This window comes from Mustelus asterias, chromosome 25 (genome assembly GCF_964213995.1).
Source record: "Mustelus asterias chromosome 25, sMusAst1.hap1.1, whole genome shotgun sequence".
Classification (NCBI taxonomy): Eukaryota; Metazoa; Chordata; class Chondrichthyes; order Carcharhiniformes; family Triakidae; genus Mustelus; species Mustelus asterias.
The window spans coordinates 7,413,583-7,436,960 of record NC_135825.1 but is presented as its reverse complement, the minus strand read 5'-3'; the positions used below and the strand labels follow the sequence as shown (position 1 = coordinate 7,436,960).

Here is a 23,378-nt window from a genome sequence, read left to right as displayed (position 1 = left end):
AAACCACTGGTATTTGAGATCTCAAGGCTTAACTAAGGATATGTCCTTACTTGATTCCTGATGGTGAATTCATTTCATCTGGAAACATCTGGGTCAACACATCTCCCATCTCCTTTGGCTGCAATTAAAGGATAAATTATTTTTAAAAATTACTTCAATCCTTGCGATGTGCGAGCTAAGTATAACTAGCTGAACTGCAAATATTAAAATGCGTTCTGCCTTTTTCCCCCAGATGCATTCAGATGTCTGCAAAAAGAAATAATCATTTCACATCTAGTGTGTAGATAAGAACTTGTATGTTTCCCTCCAGCACAGCTGAATAACAAATACCAACATTGCAGCAATAGTTTCCTTTCACCAATGACTACAACTTACTTAAACTAAATACGAAAACTCCAACAACACATTGAAAACACACATAATTATTCTGTACAGCAATATAACAAACACTGACAGCCCCGCCCCTTGTTTTTTCCTCCCCTGTAGATGCAGACTCATCCAAAGCCACTGATTGACAATTAGTCATAGAGGTTTACAGCATAGAAACAGGCCCTTCGGTCCAACTTGTCCATGCCGCCCTTTTTTAAAAAACCCCTGAACTAATCCCAATTGCCCGCAATTGGCCCATATCCCTCTATACCCACCTTACCCATGTAACTGTCTAAATACTTTTTAAAAGACAATATTATACCCGCCTCTACTACTACCTCTGGCAGCTTGTTCCAGACACTCACCACCCTCTGTGAGAAAGGATTGCCCCTCTGGACACTTCTGTATCTCTCCCCTCTCACCTTAAACCTATGCCCTCTAGTATTAGACTTCCCTACCTTTGGGAAAAGATATTGACTATCTAGCTGATCTGTGCCCCCTCATTATTTTATAGACCTCTATAAGATCACCCCTCAGCCTTCTGCACTCCAGAGAAAAAAATCTATCCAGCCTCTCCTTATAACTCAAACCATCAAGTCCGGGTAGCATCCGAGTAAATCTTTTCTGCACTCTTTCTAGTTTGATAACATCCTTTCTATAATAGGGTGACCAGAACTGTACACAGTATTCCAAGTGTGGCCTTACCAATATCTTGTACAACTTCAACAAGATGTCCCAACTCTTGTATTCAGTGTTCTGACCGATGAAACCAATTCATGCTGAATGCCTTCTTCACCACTCTGTCCACCTGTGACTCCACTTTCAAGAAGCTATGAACATGTAACCCCAGATCTCTTTGTTCTGTAACTCTCCCCAACACCCTACCATTAACTGAGTAAGTCCTGCCCTGGTTCAATCTACCAAAATGCATCACCTCGCATTTATCTAAAATTAAACTCCATCTGCCATTCTCAGCCCACTAGCCCAACTGATCAAGATCCTGTTGCAATCGGAGATAACTTTCTTCACTGTCCACAATGCCACCAATCTTGGTATCATCTGCAAACTTAACCATGCCTCCTATATTGTCATTCAAATCATCAATATAAATGACAAATAACAGTGGACCCAGCACTGATCCCTGAGGCACATAATTGGTCACAGGCCTCTACAACCACCCTGTGGCGACCAGAACTGGTTTCTGGCAAGAAGCCAATTATGTATCCATTTAGATACCTCACCCTGGATCCCGTGAGATTTAACCTTATGCAACAATCTACCATGCGGTACCTTGCTAAAGTTCATGTAGACAACATCAACTGCACTGCCCTCATCTACCTTCTTGGTTACCCCTTCAAAAAACTCAATCAAATTTGTGGGACATGACTTTTCACTCACAAAGCCATGCTGACTGTCCCTAATCAGTACTTGCCTCTCTAAATGTCTGTAGATCTTGTCTCTCAAAATACCTTCTAACAACTTACCCATCACAGATGTGAGGTTCACTGGTCTATAGTTCCCAGGCTTTTCCCTTCAGCCCTTTTTAAACAAAGGCACAACATTTGCCACTCTCCACTCTTCAGGCGCCTCACCTGTGACTATCGATGATTCAAATATCTCGGCCAGGGGACATGCAATTTCCTCCCTAGCCTTCCACAATTGCATGACAGTTCTTCACAAGAGGCTGGATGTACCAATGACCAAGCCAATTCCATTGTTTAGATTTTCCCTCCACCAATTCCCCAGCCAATTCCACTATGGGAACTGCCAGAGGGGAAATTTAAAGGTTCTATGTATGCCTTTAAATTAATAAACCATAGTAATTACAGGTAAGTAATAAATAATCACAACAGGTTTTGATTCCAGAAAAACTAGGGAGCAATATTTACACGTGGTATATTAAAACTGTTTTTCATCAGCCAAAAGTCATACTCGTCACACAAGTATATACAGTAAAGAAAATGCTTTTCTGGAAGCATTAATTCTTGCTAGGGAACAGTTCCTTGAGCTGTAGAAGTCTTCCCAAACCTTGCTAAGTGGACATTGTGAAATTGCAGCAGGCTATGCGACTAACAATGAACATTAGAGCTGTGTCATATTCAAACCATCACAAGAGTGGTCAAGAATCAGGAGCAGGACATCAAAGGTTAATCGTTCTCTTCCCCGCCACCCCCTCTCAGGCAGAAAGCGGTTAACAATAACCACCGCAATAAACTTTTAGAAACATAGAAAAACTACAGCACAAACAGGCCCTTCGGCCCACAAGTTGCGCCGGTCATGTCCCTACCTACCTAGGCCTATATATAGGCTTACCTATAACCCTCAATCCTATTAAGTCCCATGTACTCATCCAGAAGTCTCTTAAAAGACCCCATCGAGTTTGCCTCCACCACCATTGACGGCAGCCGATTCCACTCACCCACCACCCTCTGAGTGAAAAACTTACCCCTGGCATCTCTGTACCTACTCCCCAGCACCTTAAACCTGTGTCCTCTCGTAGCAGCCATTTCAGCCCTGGGAAAAAGCCTGAGAAACCACCGATCTATACCTCTCAACATCTTGTACACCTCTATCACGTCACCTCTCATCCTTCGTCTCTCCAAGGAGAAAAGACCGAGCTCCCTCAACCTATCCTCATAAGGCATGCCACCCAATCCAGGCAACATCCTTGTAAATCTTCTCTGCACCCTTTCAACAATTTATTTCTGTGATGAGGCGACCAGAACTGAGCACAGTACTCCAAGTGGGGTCTGAGGAGGGTCTTATAAAGCTGCATCATTATCTCCCGACTCCTAAACTCAAACACTCGATTGATGAAGGCCAGCACACCATACGCCTTCTTAACCACCTCCTCTACCTGCGAGGTCGATTTAAGAGTCCTATGGACCCGGACCCCAAGGTCCTTCTGATCCTCTACACTGCTATGAGTCTTACCCTTGATATTATACTCCTTCATCCCATTTGACCTGCCAAAATGGACCACTACACATTTATCCGGGTTGAAGTCCATCTGCCACTTCTCCGCCCAGTCTTGCATCCTATCTATGTCACGCTGCAGCTTCTGACATCCCTCCAAACTATCCACAACACCACCAACCTTCGTGTCGTCAGCAAACTTACCAACCCATTCCTCCACTTCCTCATCCAGGTCATTTATGAAAATGACAAACAGCAAGGGTCCCAGAACAGATCGCTGGGGCACTCCACTGGTGACCGACCTCCATTCAGAAAAAGACCCATCTACAACCACTCTCTGCCTTCTGCAGGCAAGCCAGTTCTGGATCCACAAGGCAAAGCCCCTTGGATCCCATGCCCTCTCATTTGTTCCCATGCTCTCTAAAAAGTGCCCTTAATGTCCTACAGCACTTCACAGAAGGAGATTAGAATAGGTGACCAAAGGGTGCTCACAGAAATTAATTTTAAGGAAGACATTAAAAGCAGGAAGTTTAGATAGGAAGGCACAGTCACTAACGGCAAGGTAGGATGCACAAGAGGTTGAAGCCAGAAGAATGGACAGCTCTTAGGTGAGTGGGTAGGAATGAACAGAGTGGCCTTTTGTGTACGTGCTATTTCTTTGAAAGTTACCCAATTAGTCCCATATCCCTGATCTTTCCCCACAGTCCTCGAGATTTATCTTTTTCAAGTAAATTTCCTTCTGAATTACTGTTGAATCTGCTTCCACTGCTCTTTTTGACAGTGCATTCCAAATCATAACAACTTGCTCCATTAAAGACTCATTTTTCCTCAGGGATATTTTGCCAACTGTCTCAAATCTGTGTCTTCTGGTTACTGACCCGAGGCATGATACATTGGAGAAACCATGCAGACGCTACGACAACGGATGAATGAACACCGCTCAACAATCACCAGGCAAGACTGTTCTCTTCCTGTTGGGGAGCACTTCAGCGGTCACAGGCATTCAGCCTCTGATCTCCGGGTAAGTGTTCTTCAAGGTGGCCTTCACGACCCACGACAGCGCAGAGTCGCTGAGCAGAGACTGATAGCCAGGTTCCGCACACATGAGGACGGCCTCAACCGGGATCTTGGTTTCATGTCACACTATCTGTAACCCCCACAACCTGCCTGGATGTGCAAAATCTTACTAGCTGTCCTGTCTGGAGACAATACACATCTCTTTAACCTGTGCTTAATGCTCCCTCCACTCACATTGTCTGTAACTTTAAGACTTGATTAGCTGTAAAGACTCACATTCCAATCATTATTCATGTAAATCGAGATTGCGTCTTTGTGCCCTGTTTGTGATCAGAACTCCCACCCACCTGACAAAGGAACAGCCTGTTCCGAAAGCTAGTGGCTTTTGCTACCAAATAAACCTGTCAACCCGGTGTTGTTAGACTTCTTACTGACCCTTCTGCCAGTGGAAATAGTTTTTCCCTATTGACTCTATACTTTTGAACCCATTAAATCTCCCCTTAACCTTCAATGCTCACGCTGTACAGGGAAAGGGGCAGGGAAGAAAGAGAGAGAGAGAGGAATTTAAATAGAAGCGAAGAATTGAAAATTTATGGTGAGTGGGGATGGGAGGGTTAAGAGACATGTCGACAAGAACATGAAAGGACTCAATATGGTGTGGGACAGAATACAAGAAGCAGCTTTAGATGAGGTGAACTTTATGGAGGGGAGACAAGAACATTTAAGCAAATCTAGACATGATAAAATGAATAAATTAGATTAGGAATCAAACCAGGGAACTTAGTACAGCAACTTGCATTTGTACTTTCATATTGGAACAATACCATCGTTTCAGCACACTGAAAATGAAGACTACTATGAAAAATACATGCATCACATGATGCATGTACTAAAGGAAAAACAATATAGCCATATCAAAAATTTATTTTATTTGGCAAAATACTTACTAAGGTTAATTTCACAAAGATTAAAATATTAATAATACAGAACTGAGTTCTTTTAAAAAAATTCAATAATGCAGTCAGGAAAGGAAGATTGGTAGAGAATAAATACTATGTCAATAGTTGACTGTGAGCTATTTATAGGCTATCTGTAACTCCCTCAGACGATGCTGAATACTATAGAGTTTCATCTGCTTATCAATGTTCTAAGGGCAACACGTACCAGCACCCTGCAGTCACTTCAATTTACATTTGCTAAAACATTAAACCACTATTTACATATGAACCCAGCCAGTCAATAGCACAAACGAAGCAACGTGTGTGCTGGCTAACTGCTTTTTGTCACAATTGTGAAAAGCACAAGACAACTCTCGAACACCACACAATACTCTGGTATTTTTAAACTGCTTTCTGTACTTGGAAGGAGTACAATTCACATTAAAACAACATTTTGGGGTCACATGATGTGAGCGTGGGAATAGCTGTGTTTCCATGAGCTCTGGCACTACTCATCCTTTAATCCTTTCATTTATCACACTCATGCAGCCCATACTTACCTATTCCAGGAGTGAAAACTCCATATCATGTCTATGGAAGATTTCTGGCTAAACACTGACAAAATGCCAAGAAGTATTTTTAAAATTGTCGAAAAAAAGGAACAGTCAGAAGTAACTGGGGCGGAGCCAACTCCTCAACAAGGCCACTTAATCTCCAAAGAGGTTCTAGATCCGGCACTCTTGAAGGCAATACAGCTGATGACTACTCATTGATGAGAAACTTTGCTTATTAGCACACAGTTCTCATGCTGTAGAACTGCAGAATACTGGTAAACGGCTTTTGATGAAGCAGAGGAGAATCCTTTCTGTCAAAAATGCAACTTTCTTGGTTGAGGCCCACTTACAATCCTTAGAATAGCAGCAACATGGTCTGTCAGAATTCCTGGATGATCTGGAGAACCAAGGTCGGAGGAAAACTGTCCAGGTTGTCAGTTTACCAGAAGAAGCAGAGGATAAGCTCCCAGTTCAATTCTTTTGAGAGCTGGCTACCACGTTTTCTTAATCTGGATACGAAAGCTGGGTGCATTAAGTTAGAAAGGGCGCCACATATTCTGTCTCTGAGGCCTAGGGACAATCGGTGACCACAGCCCATAATTATGCGTTTCCATAACTTCAGAGATTGCTAAAGAGTACAGGAAACAGCTAGACTGAAGGGATCTTACTCTATGATGGTGCAAAGGTCTTTTTCTTCCAAGATTTCTCAGCGGCGCTATAACAAAGGCGCAAGAGTTTTGATGAAGTTGGAAAACAGCTGAAGGTTATCGGTGTGCAATATGCCTACTACATTCTGCTATATTGAGGGTGACATTCGACAACTCTGGCTAAGGCCATGGCTTTTCTGACCTCAATGGAAGGCAATAATTTGGAGAAGAATCTGCAGTTCACTGTAAATTTTGGACTCTCTCTTGTCATTGTAATTCCTTTTTGATTCTGTGTTGTTATTTATCAAGCTGACCAGGTGGTCCAGTAATTGGGCACTACAATTCGTTTTTTTTATCCTGAAGAATACTAGGGACTTCCACTTGTCTTTAATGGAAAACACCCTTCAGAGTGCTATTTCTAGTTAGAGAGTGCGCTAGAAGGAAGACTCTACTTAAAATATTACACTATTTGCATATTACACCAAACTTATGACACAGGATTGACCCAACCATACCCTTGCTATGCCAAAGGTGCAAAGTAGTCAAGGGAAACTACACACATTCTGTTTGATCCTGTGTCGGAATTAAATCCCACTGGTCTAGCATACTTAAAGAGCTTGAGAAGATATTTGATATGGCCTTAGAATTTGATCCTTTGTTTTTAATTGACGCGAATGAAAAAAGGCTGCATAATGCGTGAACCTTTGCAGCATGGAAGAACATCCGTTGCTCCTGGATAATCAATAAGTCTCCTTCAGTCCAGAACTGGCATAAAATTATCATGGAATGTATCCCAAAGGAACTCCTAACGTGCAGAATGCGTAATATTTTACGAAAAGTCTCCTTCGTTCTATTGCAACCTTTGTTCTATTACAGACTGAGATTCTGATGGCATTTTCCCACATATTGCCCCAAGTCTCCTCATTAATATTCACCGTTAAGTCTTTGCGCAATACCAAAGAGTCTCTAGAATATTTACATAGGATCTAGAACATAAAGTATCATAAACTTGATTAATTGTTTAGGTTCCCTGGATATCTGGATTTTTTTCCACTGGGGAGATATTAGCATCAAGATGCAGAGATATCTTTCTAAGGATAAAGTCTCCGAATCTCTATATTCTGATCCAAATCGGGTGCATTCTGAAACAAATGGGGCGCATATCTCAAATAAAAAGGTTCTGTAATGTCTGATTTGATTTGCTCCTATAAAGTTTTCCATACGCTATGTAGCACTGCCTTTAACATGCTGTAGGTTAGGGTGTCCACCATTTTGTCACGTTTTCATGGATTTATTTTCTTTTCCCCCATCCTCTTGCTAGTGTTTTCAATTTTCTTCTGTATAAATGGAGGTGCTGGATATAATGAACAAGCTGTGCCAACTACGTTGATGTTCTCCTGTCTTTTTCTGTATTCATATATGGAGAAATCACACTGCACTGTACCAGTTTTGAGGGTGTGTTGCGTTATTTGTAAAAAATGGGAAAATCTCTAATAGAAGTATATATTTTTTTAAAAAGCAACATGCCTTATTTTTTTGGTGAAGTCATGCAACATTACACCAGACTATTATAAATCTAAGTCAGTTCTGGCGGTGAGGGGATTAGACAAAGTCAGAAGGGACGGAGAGAGTTGAAGGAAGAAAAAGGTATGGTTCTCAGTTAGCTCTATAGATCCGATGCAAACTAAGTTTGTGAAATCTGCTGCCATCTTTTAATTGTCACAATCAGAATTTGCTCAATTTCTTTCTTTACACCTCTCTCGTCATCCTTCAAGATATGCTTTCAGTTAACAGATTTATTATAGAGCTGATTAGCAGCATACAGATTTAGCTCCTGGCCTGCTGAGAGAACTTTCAATCTTCTTTCAAAATCTTTGTTCTTGACGCATTAATCCATAAAATGAAAACTATAGATGAAGACTGGAACATCCACACTGCAACTGTAATTATGCATTTAATACTGATGAGGTATAATTAAGGTAGAAGAGTGTCATACTGTTACTAAAATACATGTAGGTGCATTCCTTGAATGAACTGATTAATTTGATCGGTGATTATATTCAGAGCAATGCAGTTCTCAAAGCCTAGACTGTATATTAGCTGTATCATAAAAAACTGATAACAATGGCATTAAAAAATAGACAAAATTACATGGAATTCACAGCACAGAAACAAGCCATTCGGCCCAACTAGTCGATGCCAGCATTTATTGCTTTGGATGGATGGATTCCTGATCGGTAAGGGAATTAAGGGTTATGGGGATCAGGCGGGTAAGTGGTACTGATCCACGTCAGATCAGCCATGATCTTATTGAATGGCGGGGCAGGCTCGAGGGGCTAGATGGCCTACTCCTGCTCCTATTTCTTATGTTCTTATGAGCCTCCTCCTTCATCTATCCCAATCAGCATAACTTCCTATTACTAACATTCATTTTTATCTAGCTTCCCTTTGAATGCATCTGTGCTATTTGCCTCGATTACCCCTTGTAGCAGCAAGTTTCAATTTCTAACCACTCTTTGGGTAAAGAGGTTTCTCTGGTTTCTCTTGAATTCGTCACTGGATTTAGTAGCGACTATTTTATATTCAAGGCTCCCAGTTTTGGTTTCTCCCATACCTGCCTCATCAAATCTTTAGATAATTTTAAAGACTACTACTATTTGGTCACCTAGAGAAAAATCCTCAGCCTGTTCAGCCTCATTCTTGTAATTCATTTCTTCTCCAGTACCTCCATGTTCTTTTATTAATAGAAAAAGAACAGAACAATTTTCTGTACGCTCTAAACCAGATTTGATACAAACTCGAAATAGCTTCACTGCTTCCCAATTTTATTCCTGTAGAAATGAAGTCAAATGTTTTGATTTTTAAAATGGCCTTAACAACCGGCGTCACTACTTTTGGTGATTTGTTAACCCGTATCTCTAGATTCCTTTGCCCATTTAAGACTTATTTTGCAAGCAAAATGTGGCCTCCTGTTCTTGCTACCAGAATGTAAGAACTCACTTATTTATATTCAATTTGATAATTACACACCCATTTAGCAAGTTTATCATCTTTTTTGTTGCAGTCTTAATTAACCATAGCTGCAATTTGAAATCTTCAAATTACGAAATTGTACTCCCGATTCTACAATCCAAATCATTTGTGCAAATTGTGAACAGCAGCAGTCCCAATGGAACACCAGGTTATACCTTTTGCCAGTCTGTGTGATGAAGCATAAATAAATATTACACCAAGGTAAAGAACCCCAAGGTTTTTTACTCTTATGTGAGGAATAAAAGAATGACCAGGGTGAGGTTAGGGCCGGTCAAGGACAGTAGTGGGAACTTGTGTATGGAGTCAGTAAAGATAGGCGAGGTGATGAATGAATACTTTTCTTCAGTGTTCACCAAGGAGAGGGGCCATGTTTTTGAGGAAGAGAAGGTGTTGCAGGCTAATAGGCTGGAGGAAATAGATGTTCGGAGGGAGGATGTACTGGCAGTTTTGAATAAACTGAAGGTCAATAAGTCCCCTGGGCCTGATGAAATATATCCTAGGATTCTTTGGGAGGCAAGGGATGAGATTGCAGAGCCTTTGGCTTTGATCTTTGGGTCCTCACTGTCCACGGGGATGGTGCCAGAGGACTGGAGAGTGGCGAATGTTGTTCCTCTGTTTAAGAAAGGGAATAGAAATGACCCTGGTAATTATAGACCGGTTAGTCTTACTTCGGTGGTTGGTAAATTGATGGAAAAGGTCCTTAGGGATGGGATTTACGACCATTTAGAAAGATGCGGATTAATCCGGGATAGTCAGCACGGATTCGTGAAGGGCAAGTCGTGCCTCACAAATTTGACTGAATTTTTTGAGGAGGTAACTAAGTGTGTTGATGAAGGTCGGGCAGTTGATGTCATATACATGGATTTTAGTAAGGCGTTTGATAGGTCCCCATGGTCGGCTTATGATGGAAGTAAGGAGGTGTGGGATATAGGGAAAGTTGGCCGATTGGATAGGTAACTGGCTATCTGATCGAAGACAGAGGGTGGTGGTGGATGGAAAATTTTCAGACTGGAGGCAGGTTGCTAGCGGAGTGCCACAGGGATCAGTGCTTGGTCCTCTGCTCTTTGTAATTTTTATTAATGACTTAGAGGAGGGGGCTGAAGGGTGGATCAGTAAATTTGCTGATGACACCAAGATTGGTGGAGTAGTGGATGAGGTGGAGGGCCGTTGTAGGCTGCAAAGAGACAAGGATAGGATGCAAAGCTGGGCTGAAAAATGGCAAATGGAGTTTAACCTTGATAAATGTGAGGTGATTCATTTTGGTAGGACTAATTTAAATGTGGATTACAGGGTCAAAGGTAGGGTTCTGAAGACTGTGGAGGAACAGAGAGATCTTGGGGTCCATATCCACAGATCTCTAAAGGTTGCCACTCAAGTGGATAGAGCTGTGAAGAAGGCCTATAGTGTGTTAGCTTTTATTAACAGGGGGTTGGAGTTTAAGAGCCGTGGGGTTATGCTGCAACTGTACAGGAACTTGGTGAGACCACATTTGGAATATTGTGTGCAGTTCTGGTCACCTCACTATAAGAAGGATGTGGAAGCGCTGGAAAGAGTGCAGAGGAGATTTACCAGGATGCTGCCTGGTTTGGAGGGTAGGTCTTATGAGGAAAGGTTGAGGGAGCTAGGGCTGTTCTCTCTGGAGCGGAGGAGGCCGAGGGGAGACTTAATAGAGGTTTATAAAATGATGAAGGGGATAGATAGAGTGAACGTTCAAAGACTATTTCCTTGGGTGGATGGAGCTATTACAAAGGGGCATAACTATAGGGTTCGTGGTGGGAGATATAAGAAGGATATCAGATGTAGGTTCTTTACGCAGAGAGTGGTTGGGGTGTGAATGGACTGCCTGCAGTGATAGTGGAGTCAGACACTTTAGGAACATTTAAGCGGTTATTGGATAGGCACATGGAGAACACCAGGATGACAGGGAGTGGGATAGCTTGATCTTGGTTTCAGATAAAGCTCGGCACAACATCGTGGGCCGAAGGGCCTGTTCTGAGCTGTACTGTTCTATGTTCTTATCAGGAATTTGCAGTTAAAACTATTTCCTCACTTCTGCTTCCATTCAGACATTTTCTTAATGGGAGTGACCCATTTTAGAAATTTAAATCAGGCAAAATTGACCAGTCCAGTAGAAAGGATCCATTAGTTGAGCTGATCATACGTTTGGTTAGACTTTTGCACCAATTTTATACGGCCTTTGTTATTACCTGGATTGGTTCAGATTTGCTTGTACTACTTGCAGCTGTGGCAGTGACTTTCATTGTGCTTTGTCTTTGATATGAAGAATCTGAAGAGAAATACATTGATAATATGATTATTACAATTTCCTAAATTCAGAGTACAGCCAGAACATAATTGGGGATTAATCCCATAATTGGGGGTTAATGCCATTAGCTATACTATTCTAAGTGGCAGTTTTATAATTCAGGATCAGCAGTTGTTGCTGTTATACCATAAGTCCACACTACATTATGTCCTGTCTCCCAAATCATAACATAATAGAAAATGCCCCAAAGTGAACAAGATTCCATTTTAAAGACCAAAAAATAATAATGACGAGACATTAAGAGTCTAAACGTTTGATGCCCTAATTGACAGGAAATCCCAAAGCAGATGTTACAGGCCAAGGTGATTCAAAGGGTGCCATTAGCCAGTTGGACAAAAGCTGGGAACAGTTAAAGGCATTGCCTTTATAATTCATTGTTATAAATTGTTTCAGTAATTCAAAAGCAATGCAAATTAGTTAAAAGCTGTGGCAAAATTATCTTGATTACAAATGAATGTTGATTAAGTTGATTTCATCATTTCAAAATGCTAAGAAGGTGAACAAGATCACCAGCATGAATCGCAATTAAAGCTTGAAATTTGCATGGGTTGCACAGAATTCATGGGAATAAAAAATGACAACTTGTGAAATTGAAGTTTCCTAAAATCAAAAACACGGAACGAAAACCATGTCAGTCTATAGCTAGCTACATTAAATGGTTATAATCAATCATTTGCCAGAGTGCAACGCTTCACAGTGAAACACTGCTCTGTTTCATGTATATTTTGTACAAAAAAAAACACATATAAAAAGGTACAGGTTAACACAACAGTACCAGAATGGTGTGTTTTTGACACACAAAGTTGGTCCATCTCACAGGCTCAGTAAGTGGTGGCTATGTGCAGAAACGGGAGACACAGACATCCTTCCTGATAGCTGAGGTAACGGTACAGTATCTCTGTCATTTTTTGTAATTATTAAAAATAAGTTCATGATCTTCAGGAAAAATCCTCAACTTTATTTTGAATATGTGTGCTTTACCTCAGTCATTACTCATTTTTCTAATTGGTTTTATCTGGTTGCATTTATTTTTAAAAATTTGTATATAACTTCTTGTGAGTAGTTGAGATATAGGGGCGAATATTACCATTCTGCCCGCCACGGGAATCATATCAGGCGAGGAGCGGACCATGGAAAGGTCTGTTGACCTCGGGCGGGATTTTGCAGTTTTGGGGCGAATGCAGTCAGAAAATCCCACCCATAGAATCACAAAAATTGCAGGATGAGAGTCAGTTATTTAGCTCCTATGGCTGAGGTTTTGACAGTAAGAAGTTTAACAACACCAGGTTAAAGTCCAACAGGTTTATTTGGTAGCAAAAGCCACACAAGCTTTCGAGGCTCTGAGCCCCTTCTTCAGGTGAGTGCCACTCACCTGAAGAAGGGGCTCAGAGCCTCGAAAGCTTGTGTGGCTTTTGCTACCAAATAAACCTGTTGGACTTTAACCTGGTGTTGTTAAACTTCTTACTGTGTTTACCCCAGTCCAACGCCGGCATCTCCACATCATGAGGTTTTGACGTCAGAGTAATCTTCTCTTTTCCAATTTCCCTGCATTTGCCCCAGACTTTTTAATATTTAGATGTTCTTTGATTTTCAAATCCTAGTATCCCACATCATTCATCACAAAAATGCGCACCCTCCGACTCTGAAATATGATTATTCGCCAATTGCACTTGCGTGGTTCAGATTTTCAGGTGCAACAGGACAGCGTTACTCTTCTAGTGTCTTTTTAATCTGTTCTTCGGATGTGAACATGGCTGCAAGGAGTGCCAATCCGAAATGTCCTCAAGGTGGTGGTGGTGAGTGGTCTCCTTGAACTGCTGTAGTCCGTATGGTGTAGGTACACCCTCTGTGTTGCTAGAGAGGGAGTTCCAGGATTTTGACTCAGTGACTAAGAAAGCACGGCGATATAGTTCAAATCAGGAAGGCAAAGAACTTGGAGAAAAACATGCAGGTGGTGATGTGCCTATTAGTCCACTGCTGATGTTAATATGGGATAAGTCGGATGCCAGAGTGAAACCCGGCTTGATAGATCTTTAACTTTATTTTTGTTTAAGAAACTGTGGAGATCAGTTATTGAAGATATTCACAAGCGAATGCCAGTGCACGTTTAACACAAAGAACAAAATGTTTGTTAAACAAGAAAAATTAATTACATTTCACGAGACAAAAAGGTTGTAAAGTTTTTAATACCAAAAAATGACTCAAATTCACGCTATTCCTTTTATCCCAGCAACACCCTTACAGACACAAAGCTCCAGTGAAGATTTACCACCATCTCATGGCCAAGGCTTCTTGATTGAAAATGGATTTTCTTCCAGCGGATTCCTAAGCAGTCCATTGTCTTTATAGGTAAAGGAGGCTCTGTCGAAGGTGCATTTGAAATACTTTGGGCACTTCCAAATGTTTCTTTGAGACTGGCTGTACATTTTCTGTTCATTTTAATGTATTTTATGCCACATGTATGCTGGACTTGAATGATGATTAAATGAGTACGTAACTTAAATTTTCATATTTAAAGTAGAATATATGGTATGGATTTAGCTCTTTTTAATGTTGACATCTGGGCATAAATTCTGTGTCATTAGGATAACTGGCTGCATTTTGACATTGGCAAAATGGGCACGACACTGGGTCCATTTTTGGGTCTAGAATCACACAGTGCCGCAGAGGCCTTTCGGCCCATCAAGTCTGCATTGGCATGTGGGAAACACTTGACCTACCAAACTACTCCCATTTACCTGTACCTGGCCCATAGCCTTGAATGTTATGACGCGCCAAGGTGCTCACCAGGTTCTTTTTAAAGGATATGAAGCAACCCGCCTCCACCAGCCTCTCAGGCAGCGCATTCCAGACCATCACCACCCTCTAATTAAAAATGTTTTCCCTCAAATCTCCCCCTAAATCTCTTGCTGCCAATCAATGCTCAATTGAACACAAAGTTTCAGCAGACCTGGCTGAGTCGGGCAGTGCCGTGCACTTGCCATCCTGAAAATTCAGGCCATGGGTTTGCTAACCGATTTACCCAGCAACCATGCAGGATTTCATTTACAGTTTAAAACTCCTGGTTTCACTCTCTTTTGCATACACTTACTGACTGAACTGCCCTCTGTCTTTCCCCATGTCTGTTTGTGTCCCTGGACTACTGTCGCTTAGCAACAGCACAGTTTTTCTACTTTGTGTTTTTTTTTTGTAAATTTACTAAATTACTAACCCCTTTGTAACTTACCTCTTCATGTAAAGGGTTCAAAAACCTTATTAAAAATGTACGTATACAAACAGGGTCTCCAAGCCTCCAAGCACCAAGCATAAAGAACTCAAAATGAAACTAGGACCATGTTGCACCTCTCAACAGACAAATACAAATTAAACTTAGAAGTTATACATTGCTCCTAACACTAGTTTCAACTCACCAGTTATGATCTGTGAGGAGCCCTCAGGGGGAAAGTCTACAAAACAGAATTATAATTTTATGAAGGTTACAATTTATAAGGAAAGCTAAACATTTTAGAATAGAAAAATCTATTCTAGCAGATATAAAATCTGGCAGACATAAAATATGATGTGGAGTTGCTGGCATTGGACTGGGGTGGGCACAGTAAGTAGTCTCACAACACCAGGTTAAAGTCCAACAAGTTTATTTGGTAGCACGAGCTTTCGGAGCGCCGCTGATGAAGAAGTGGCTCTCCAAAAGCTTGTGCTACCAAATAAACCTGTTGGACTTTAACCTGGTGTTGAGAGACTACTTACCGAGACAAAATATGATCTACTTAATAAATGATCAAAGCACGTATATTGGAAAACGCAAAGCCATTGATAAACATTCGGGTACCTACACCAATCATTTCACAATCTCCACTCTAAACACAGGCCATGATTATATGCCTTTATCTGAGGTCCTCAGAACTGAAATGTTGAACACATGAATTGGAAGACAAATTTTCAGCCCTTTGAGCCTGTTCTGCCATTCAATATGATTATGGCTGATCCTCTATCTCAACACCATGCTCTCACGCTCCCCCATACCCCTCGACACCTTTGGAGTCTAGAAATCGATCTATTTCCTTCCTAAATATATTCATTGACTTGGCCTCCACAGCTTTGTGTAATAGAAAATTCCACAGGTTCGCCACCCTCTGAGTGAAGAGGTTTCTCCTCATCTCAGCTCTAAACGGTCTACCAAATATCTCGAGATCCCCTTGTTCTAAACCACTGTGACGTTAGTGAAACTGCAAGAGTATTTTTTAAAATCATGTTCTCTGTAGCTCACAGCCTTAGTTGATGTCATTAATGCCGGATTATCTACTAGGAGCCCTCTTATTGCTCCTCAAGTAGCTTAAATGGGGGATTGTTTATTTTTACCCTGGGTTGTTTTATGGTCCTGCATTGTCAGAAGGAAGAATATTTGCAGGTCAGGTGACAGGAGCGCTTTCATTTTCAGTTCTGAGATGCAGGCTTTAGTTTTAGGAGGGACATCAAGCTGGAAAGAAGTGTCCCTCTCTCTCTCTCTGTTTTATTTGGAAATTCTGCTGGTTATCTGAAAGCAAGGTCTTGCCTTCCTGGAGGAAGGCAATTGATGTTTGTGGCTTGCCTGTTCTGGGAATTTCAAGACTGAGGGGGGTCAGGGTTTAAATTTTCCAACCAAAGGAATCAGTTCCAATATCATGTGAGCATTAGTCTTTGCTGTTTTAAACCTGTGGAAAAGGTTTGTTTATGGGACTGGTTTGATTGGGACAGCTCCTATATTCATTAAGGGTTATACTATATCATGATTGTTTGTTTCTGGTTTGTAATTGATAAAAACTATTGCTAATTTTCTTTCCATTCTTGTTAACTATATTCTTAAATAAACTTTGTTTGATGAAAGCTCTCTCGTGGTCAGTTGAATCATACCTGAAGTGAAACATCTCATGCTTACCCTCGCCAACATTCAAGGTGCAAAATTTATGATCCAGGCGGGCTCCATAAAACACTTTGGAGTTTCTGACCTGAACCATAACACCACCCAGAGGAAACAACAGATTTATTGCTAAAGGATACTTGATTTGGAGTACAGATGTATTTAAGGGGAAGCTTCGTTAAGCATTTGAGGGAGAAGGAATAGTTACAAAGGTAAATTTAGATGAGAAAAGGTTTGAGTGAAGCATAAATACTACATGGAATGGTTGGGCCAAATGGCCTGCTTCTGTGCTTTACATTCAAAATAGTGATAGTGATAGATTTCACAAAGGACAGACAGGCTGGTGGAATACATGGAAGATTAAATTTCACACACAGAATAGTGAAGTGATAACTTTTGGTAGGGGAGGCAGGTTCGAATCCCATCATGGCATATGGTGAAATCTGAATCCAATAAAAAAAGATTGGAATTAAAAGCCCAATGACCGTGAAACCACTGTTTATTGTCGTAAAAACCCACGTGGTTCACTAATGTCCTTGAGGGAAGGAAACTTGCCATCCTCATCTGGTCTGACCTAAGGAAGTTAAAACTAGAGGACACAGCCTCAAAATAAAGGGGGGGTCGGTTTAAGACAGAGTTGAGGAGGAACTTCTTCTCCCAGAGGGTGGTGAATCTCTGGAATTCTCTGCCCACTGAGGTGGTGGAGGCTACCTCGCTGAATATGTTTAAAGCGCGGATGGATGGATTCCTGATCGGTAAGGGAATTAAGGGTTATGGGGATCAGGCGGGTAAGTGGTACTGATCCACGTCAGATCAGCCATGATCTTATTGAATGGCGGGGCAGGCTCGAGGGGCTAGATGGCCTACTCCTGCTCCTATTTCTTATGTTCTTATGTACACGTGACTCCAGAACCACAGCAATGTGGTTGACTCTTAAAATGCCCTTTGAAATGGCCTAGCAAGCCACTCAGGTCAAGGATAATTAGGAATGGGCAATCACAGCCATTGACATTCGCATCCCATGAATTAAGTTAAAAAAGGAACAGGGAGAGGCAATATAAATTACAAGATACAATTCTAAAGGCAGTGTAAGAATGGAGAAATCCGAGGATGTACATGCACAAAATTGTTGAAGATGACAAGGCAGATTGAGAAAGTTGTTAAAAAGGTAAATTCGAATCCTGGATTTTATAAACTGAAGTTATTTAGTACAAAGCAAGGAAGTTAAGATGAACATTGATAAAACACTGGTTCGACCTCAACTGAGTGTTGCATCCAATTTTAGGCACCAGACCTTAGAATGAATGTGAAAGCATTGAAGAAAGATATTGAAGACCTTTACGAGAGCGGTTCCAGGGATGAAGGACTTTAGTTACAAGGACAGATTAGAAAAGAGGGATTATTTTCCTTATTGGAGAGAAAATGGAGAGGAGATTTGATAGAAATGTACAAAAATCACAAAGAACTAGACAGAGCTGCTAGAGAACAAAATGTTACCTTTGGTACAGTCAAGAACCAGTAGCTACCAATGTAGAGTGATGGTCAAAAGAACCAAAGGTGAAATGAGAAAACATTGTTTTACCCAGTGAATGACTAGGATCTGAAAAGTACTGCCCGAGGGTGTGATGGAGGTAGAGTCAACAACGGTTTTAAAAAGGAAATCGGATAAGCACCCAAAAGTAAAAAATATGCATGGTAACAGGGAAAGGGATTGGAACTAGACAATGTGGACTCAATGAGCCCTTCTGTGCAGTTAACATTCTATGATTCTACAGATGGGCAGAGTTCAAAATGTGTACTCTTGGGCTGTATTTAATCATACATTCAAAACACTAAACTCAATAGCCAAACAGCTAGATGACTCCATATAGACATCATCCTTTTATTAGGATTAGTATAAGGATTCCATAAATGTTACAAATTCAGGCCTGTCATAGATACCCTCCTGAGTTCAATTTTGCCAGTCATTCCTGGAAATAGTCAATGCAAAGTTGACTTACACGGCTCTATGTTTATTTCTCACAGCATGGTTAGGGATGTAATAATAGTGGGGATGTAACTTGTAACTTAGGTTGGGTATGCATTTCTTCCACAGCTAATCATCGAGAAGTGTCAGTATTGCCTCAGTGGTGGCACTCTTGCTTGAGTCTGAAGGTTATATAGGATCAAATTTGACTCTGGAATCTGGATTGGCAATCCAATGCAGCACTGAAGGAGTACTTGTCTAGTTTTAAAACTGTAGTGCACTTTGCTATAAAAGAAAAGCCAGCATTTAAAATAACTTTTTCACCTGATACATGGCCACTCAGTAAAATGCGCTCTCTTTTTCACGACCACTTCTTCATGATCAAGAAATTCTTAAGTCTATAGACTGGCCAATTGCATGATACAGCAAATACAAATTACAGACTCAGATTCACCTGGAGGTAGAGAAACAAGCTTGCCAGAGAGGAAGCCGGAGGCAGAAGCAGTAGCAAGAGTCATTGAAGAAACCCGAGCTCTACTGATGGGGTGACATTAGAGAAAATTACCTATCCTTTTCTTTCACGCGCTGCCTGGTCTGCAGTCCTTTTCCAGTTTTAGACATTACTACTTACACGGACTGTGACTTTGAAAACATGCAAGATACTAAACATGAAATATAAACAGTAAATGCTCAAAATACACAGTAGGTAAAGTAGCATCTTTTAAGAGAGAAACAGAGCTAACATTTCAGGTTAACCTAATTATGCTTCTATCTCCACAAATGCTACCTAACCTGCTGCGTATTTCTAGCAATTACAATACTCTGCTTTTATATTGAAAATGAAGTTGACTTTACCGTCTTCCTCTTCACTGTCCGAGTATTGGTCAACATCTCCTGTTCCATTTTGTTTGAGCGGGGGCACAGCAGGACCTTGTCCCATCAATTTCAGCAGCTTCTTCTCATAAACCATCCTTGTAGTGGCTACAAGAGGATAAAAGAGGGAGCAAGGTCAACAAAAATCAACAATGAAGAATGATTATTGAATATGAGTGGGTCACTGTCTGTGAAGTCTGCACTTTCTCCTCGTGTCTACGTGGGTTTCCTCTGGGTGCTCCGGTTTCCTCCCCCAGTCCAAAAGATGTGCTCGTTAGGTACATTGGACATACTAAATTCTCCCTCAGTGTACCCGAATAGGCACCCGAGTGTGGTGACTAGGGGATTTTCACAGTAACTTCATTGCAATGCTAATGTAAGCCTACTTGTGGCACGGATAAATAAATAAATAGAAGCACATTCAAGGAAATTGACAAAATCAAGGTGATTTTGTATGCCTGTTTAGGATCATTCATTGTGGAAGGAGGAAAAATGGAAAGTTGAGAAGACAAAAACAAAGTGTAGCAAAATGGCAATGGGTTATTTGTAAAAAGTTGTATTTTTGTTTAACTAACATAGACTCAAACGTGTGGTAGGGGAATAAACTTTACCACCAACTAGCACTTCTGTAGGTAGTACAAGAGATATCGAGAACATACCATGGAGGTAAAATTACAGTAAAGTTAAATCGCTAAATCATTACACTACTCAAATCAAGACCATTTGTACAGAAACGGAGCAACAATAATAGTTGACCTTTATAATCATAAAGCACCCAAATGCGCTTCAACGATGTAAAATCTGACAGAATTAGACACTGAACTAATGGAGGAAATATTTGAGCATGTGGCCAAAGCTTGCTCAAAAGATTTAGTTTTGAAGCAGTCTTGAATGAGTGAAAGTGGTGTGGTATGCCAAAACAGAGAGACTAAACAGCTGTTAACAGTCACCATGGAGGGGATAAAAGCAGGAAATACACAAGTTGCAGTTGGAGGAACATACGTTCAAGAGTTTTGTAGGACTGAAGAAGTTTAGAGGTGATGGATGAGGCCCTGGATGGATTTGAACAGATAGATAAGCATTTTAAAATCAAAGCATAAATGTACTGGGAGTCAACATAAGAGAAGCAGTAACCTTTCAACTTGCTTGAAAATCTGTAGCTTGTTAAAGTCACACCAGCAGTCCCACCATCTTAATATGAACAGAGAAAACTAGAAATCCTCAGGCAGTATCTGTGATAAAATGCATTTTTTTGTGTCCCCATGTGACATAGAGCTAGCATTCTGTGGAGGTAGTAACATTTAAAGAACAGGATGTTCCAATGCTTGTTACATTTGTTCTTGCCTAGTAATAAGGACATCTCTGGAGGTGTTTTGATATGTCACCCAAATCTGTTAGTGAAAAGGAGTTCAGAGGCAGTCAATTTTCTTTTAGTCAGTCAGGGAAGGGGTGGGTTCCAGGCAGAAACAGTGCTGTTAGCTGTCCGTGGAGTTGGGATTCAGAAGATCTGAGAGCCATTTGACATAAAGAAGTCCTGGGAACAACTGTTAGTGCAGAGAATAGGGGTCAAGGAAGCCCTTGGTAGTTAAGAATGATTGGTGGTCAGAAAAAAAACAGCACCAGCTCAGTGAAGCTAGCCGCTTGCCAATAGCTGAAATCGTGCATGTAAACAGTTTCTGGAATCCGGGAGAACACATTCTCAGGAGAAGAGATTGAACAACCAGCAGTGAGCAGTTATTAAGACAGTCTGAATTAGAGCGCCTTGGGGAAATTCCAAGGCTAGATCTTCAAAAGTGCAAAATTGGAATGTCTTGTGAAGGTAACGCAGTGTCTCTGACGTCTCCAGGGGTTGCTGAGAAATCCGTGGGATCTATATGTGCAGAGAGGTGTTTATCCACAGTTTGGCAGCTGATTCATATGTTCCTCATGCTGACTCGAATGTTCGAGTATAAGCTATACATCGTAGATTGTTTTACTTTTCTAACTTCGGAAAGTTTATTTTGTTTGTTCAAAACAGTGGAATTTTGAGGCTTCGTTCTCTTAGTTCGATCTCAAACTTTGTCTACTTTAAACAAGAAGTCACTGGTCTCTTATTGGATCGAACCAAACACTTGGGGGTCTGGTCCAGGATCATAATAGGAGAGAGGAACAGAGTTAACAGTTTGGATTTTCAAATGGCCGAGGGGTTGGGGTCTGGTACAGGGACGATTTTAAAATCGTTCTCCCACAGGCCATCCTGGGACCCCAATGCCTCCAGGATATGTTAATTTCCAAAGAGCTGGTGAGGTCCGGGAAACACACTCGCCGGCAATTAATGGCACAGTAAACTGTTTTATGGGCTTGTTAAGGGGCATGTGAGGTTGTGAATGGAATTATGTTTTTCTAAGCAAACTTTAACAGCTGGGTGTACATTACTGCATGGAAATAAGGTTTGCAGCAGGACTAAAGAAAGTTTATTTGTCTTTGTGTTAAATTTAAATTTGATGGGCTCAGTAGTGCCAGATCGAGTACTGTACCTTAATCTGCAGTCCTTGGCCACATTCCGTCCTATTTCATCTCCTAAGACTCTGCACAGACAGTTACCAAAGACTGGAATTGAACCCAGGTCCCTGGTGCTATGAGGCAGCAGTGCTAACCACTGTGCCACCGTGCTGTTTGAATTTTAAACAGAAGTATTATCAGAACATAGTCTAGCTGCATTCAACAAAAGTAGTCTTTATCCTATTGCAGTCTACAAGTGGCCACTTCCAAATAAAGCTGGGTACATTTTTGAAATTCCCATTGTTTTTGTATTCAGAAACAATAGGCAGTGACTGAACAGTGTAGCAGAATATCTTTCAATGTTTGTACCTACCCACAATAGGACCAGGCGTAACTCCATGTTTCATAAGCTGCTCCTTTAATTCATCGTTGCTCAGCTGCACGACATCCATTTTATTTATATGGTTATCTTCAATTTCTTTTAGTTTGGGCAGTTCCTTAGTTACAAAAACAAAAAAAAATCAAACCTACAGTTTAAATGTAATTGCAACAAAAGCTGGAATATCACTAGCCTTTAACATAGAGCAAAAATTGTCTTATGACACAAAAGGAAGCTGACTAGAGATTATGAACTACAATACACATGCAAAAACACTTCTTCCAGGATGGATATGCAAGTCAGTCAGATAACCACAGTATGGCAAAGATATAGCCACACATGCAAATTCATTCAGCAAGTAAAAATGTAGTTCGAATACACATCAGTGCATCCAATTTATAAAACAGCAGAATTTGCACAGTCCAGTTTAAGACAGTCCATATGTTTTGAAATGCAGCCATTCTATTCAAAAACATGCCAACAATCCATGGAATATACAAGATAATTATATTTTAATTCCATTGGCTGAAGGTGTTTTACCTTTCTGTAAATTCCACACAAAATGTGAAACGTGTGAAATTTTGAGGGGACAAATGATTCAACATTACATCCTATTAAGTTTCAGTAATTAAACAAAACTATCAAATGGCTAACTTTATAAAACCACCAGAACCTCAATAAGTGGCAGGTAGAACTGAATTGCGTAGCGTTAAAGGCAATAACTAAAAAAATGGATTTTGCCCCAGTGTACAAAACTTCGAGTGTATGGAGACTTGGGACACAATGCTGCCAGAAATATCTTTTTTAAATTTTTGCCAATCAGACAAGTTTTGAAGTTGAAAATTAGGGTCATTCTGGGACCTATTGGAGGCGAAAAATATTAAAAATCCCCCCCCCCCCCCCCCCCCCCCACTACCATCCCCCCTACCATCCCCCCTACAACACGCACATACATACACACTACAACATATTTCATTATTTA

General features: G+C 40.9%; 1 protein-coding gene across 2 annotated transcripts in view; it reads right to left on the bottom strand.

Annotated features, from left to right (window-relative positions):
- LOC144511771 (lamina-associated polypeptide 2, isoforms beta/delta/epsilon/gamma-like) overlaps nucleotides 1-23,378 on the bottom strand; it is a 50,182-nt gene that overhangs the window by 4,511 nt on the left and 22,293 nt on the right. For both annotated transcript variants that reach the window (XM_078242044.1, XM_078242043.1), the window contains exons 2-6: nucleotides 22,391-22,514; nucleotides 19,519-19,644; nucleotides 15,211-15,246; nucleotides 11,682-11,761; nucleotides 51-118 (exon numbers count right to left, since the gene is read on the bottom strand). In XM_078242044.1, the coding sequence (XP_078098170.1) occupies nucleotides 51-118; nucleotides 11,682-11,761; nucleotides 15,211-15,246; nucleotides 19,519-19,644; nucleotides 22,391-22,514 (434 nt within the window). The remainder of the gene's footprint in view (nucleotides 1-50; nucleotides 119-11,681; nucleotides 11,762-15,210; nucleotides 15,247-19,518; nucleotides 19,645-22,390; nucleotides 22,515-23,378) is intronic.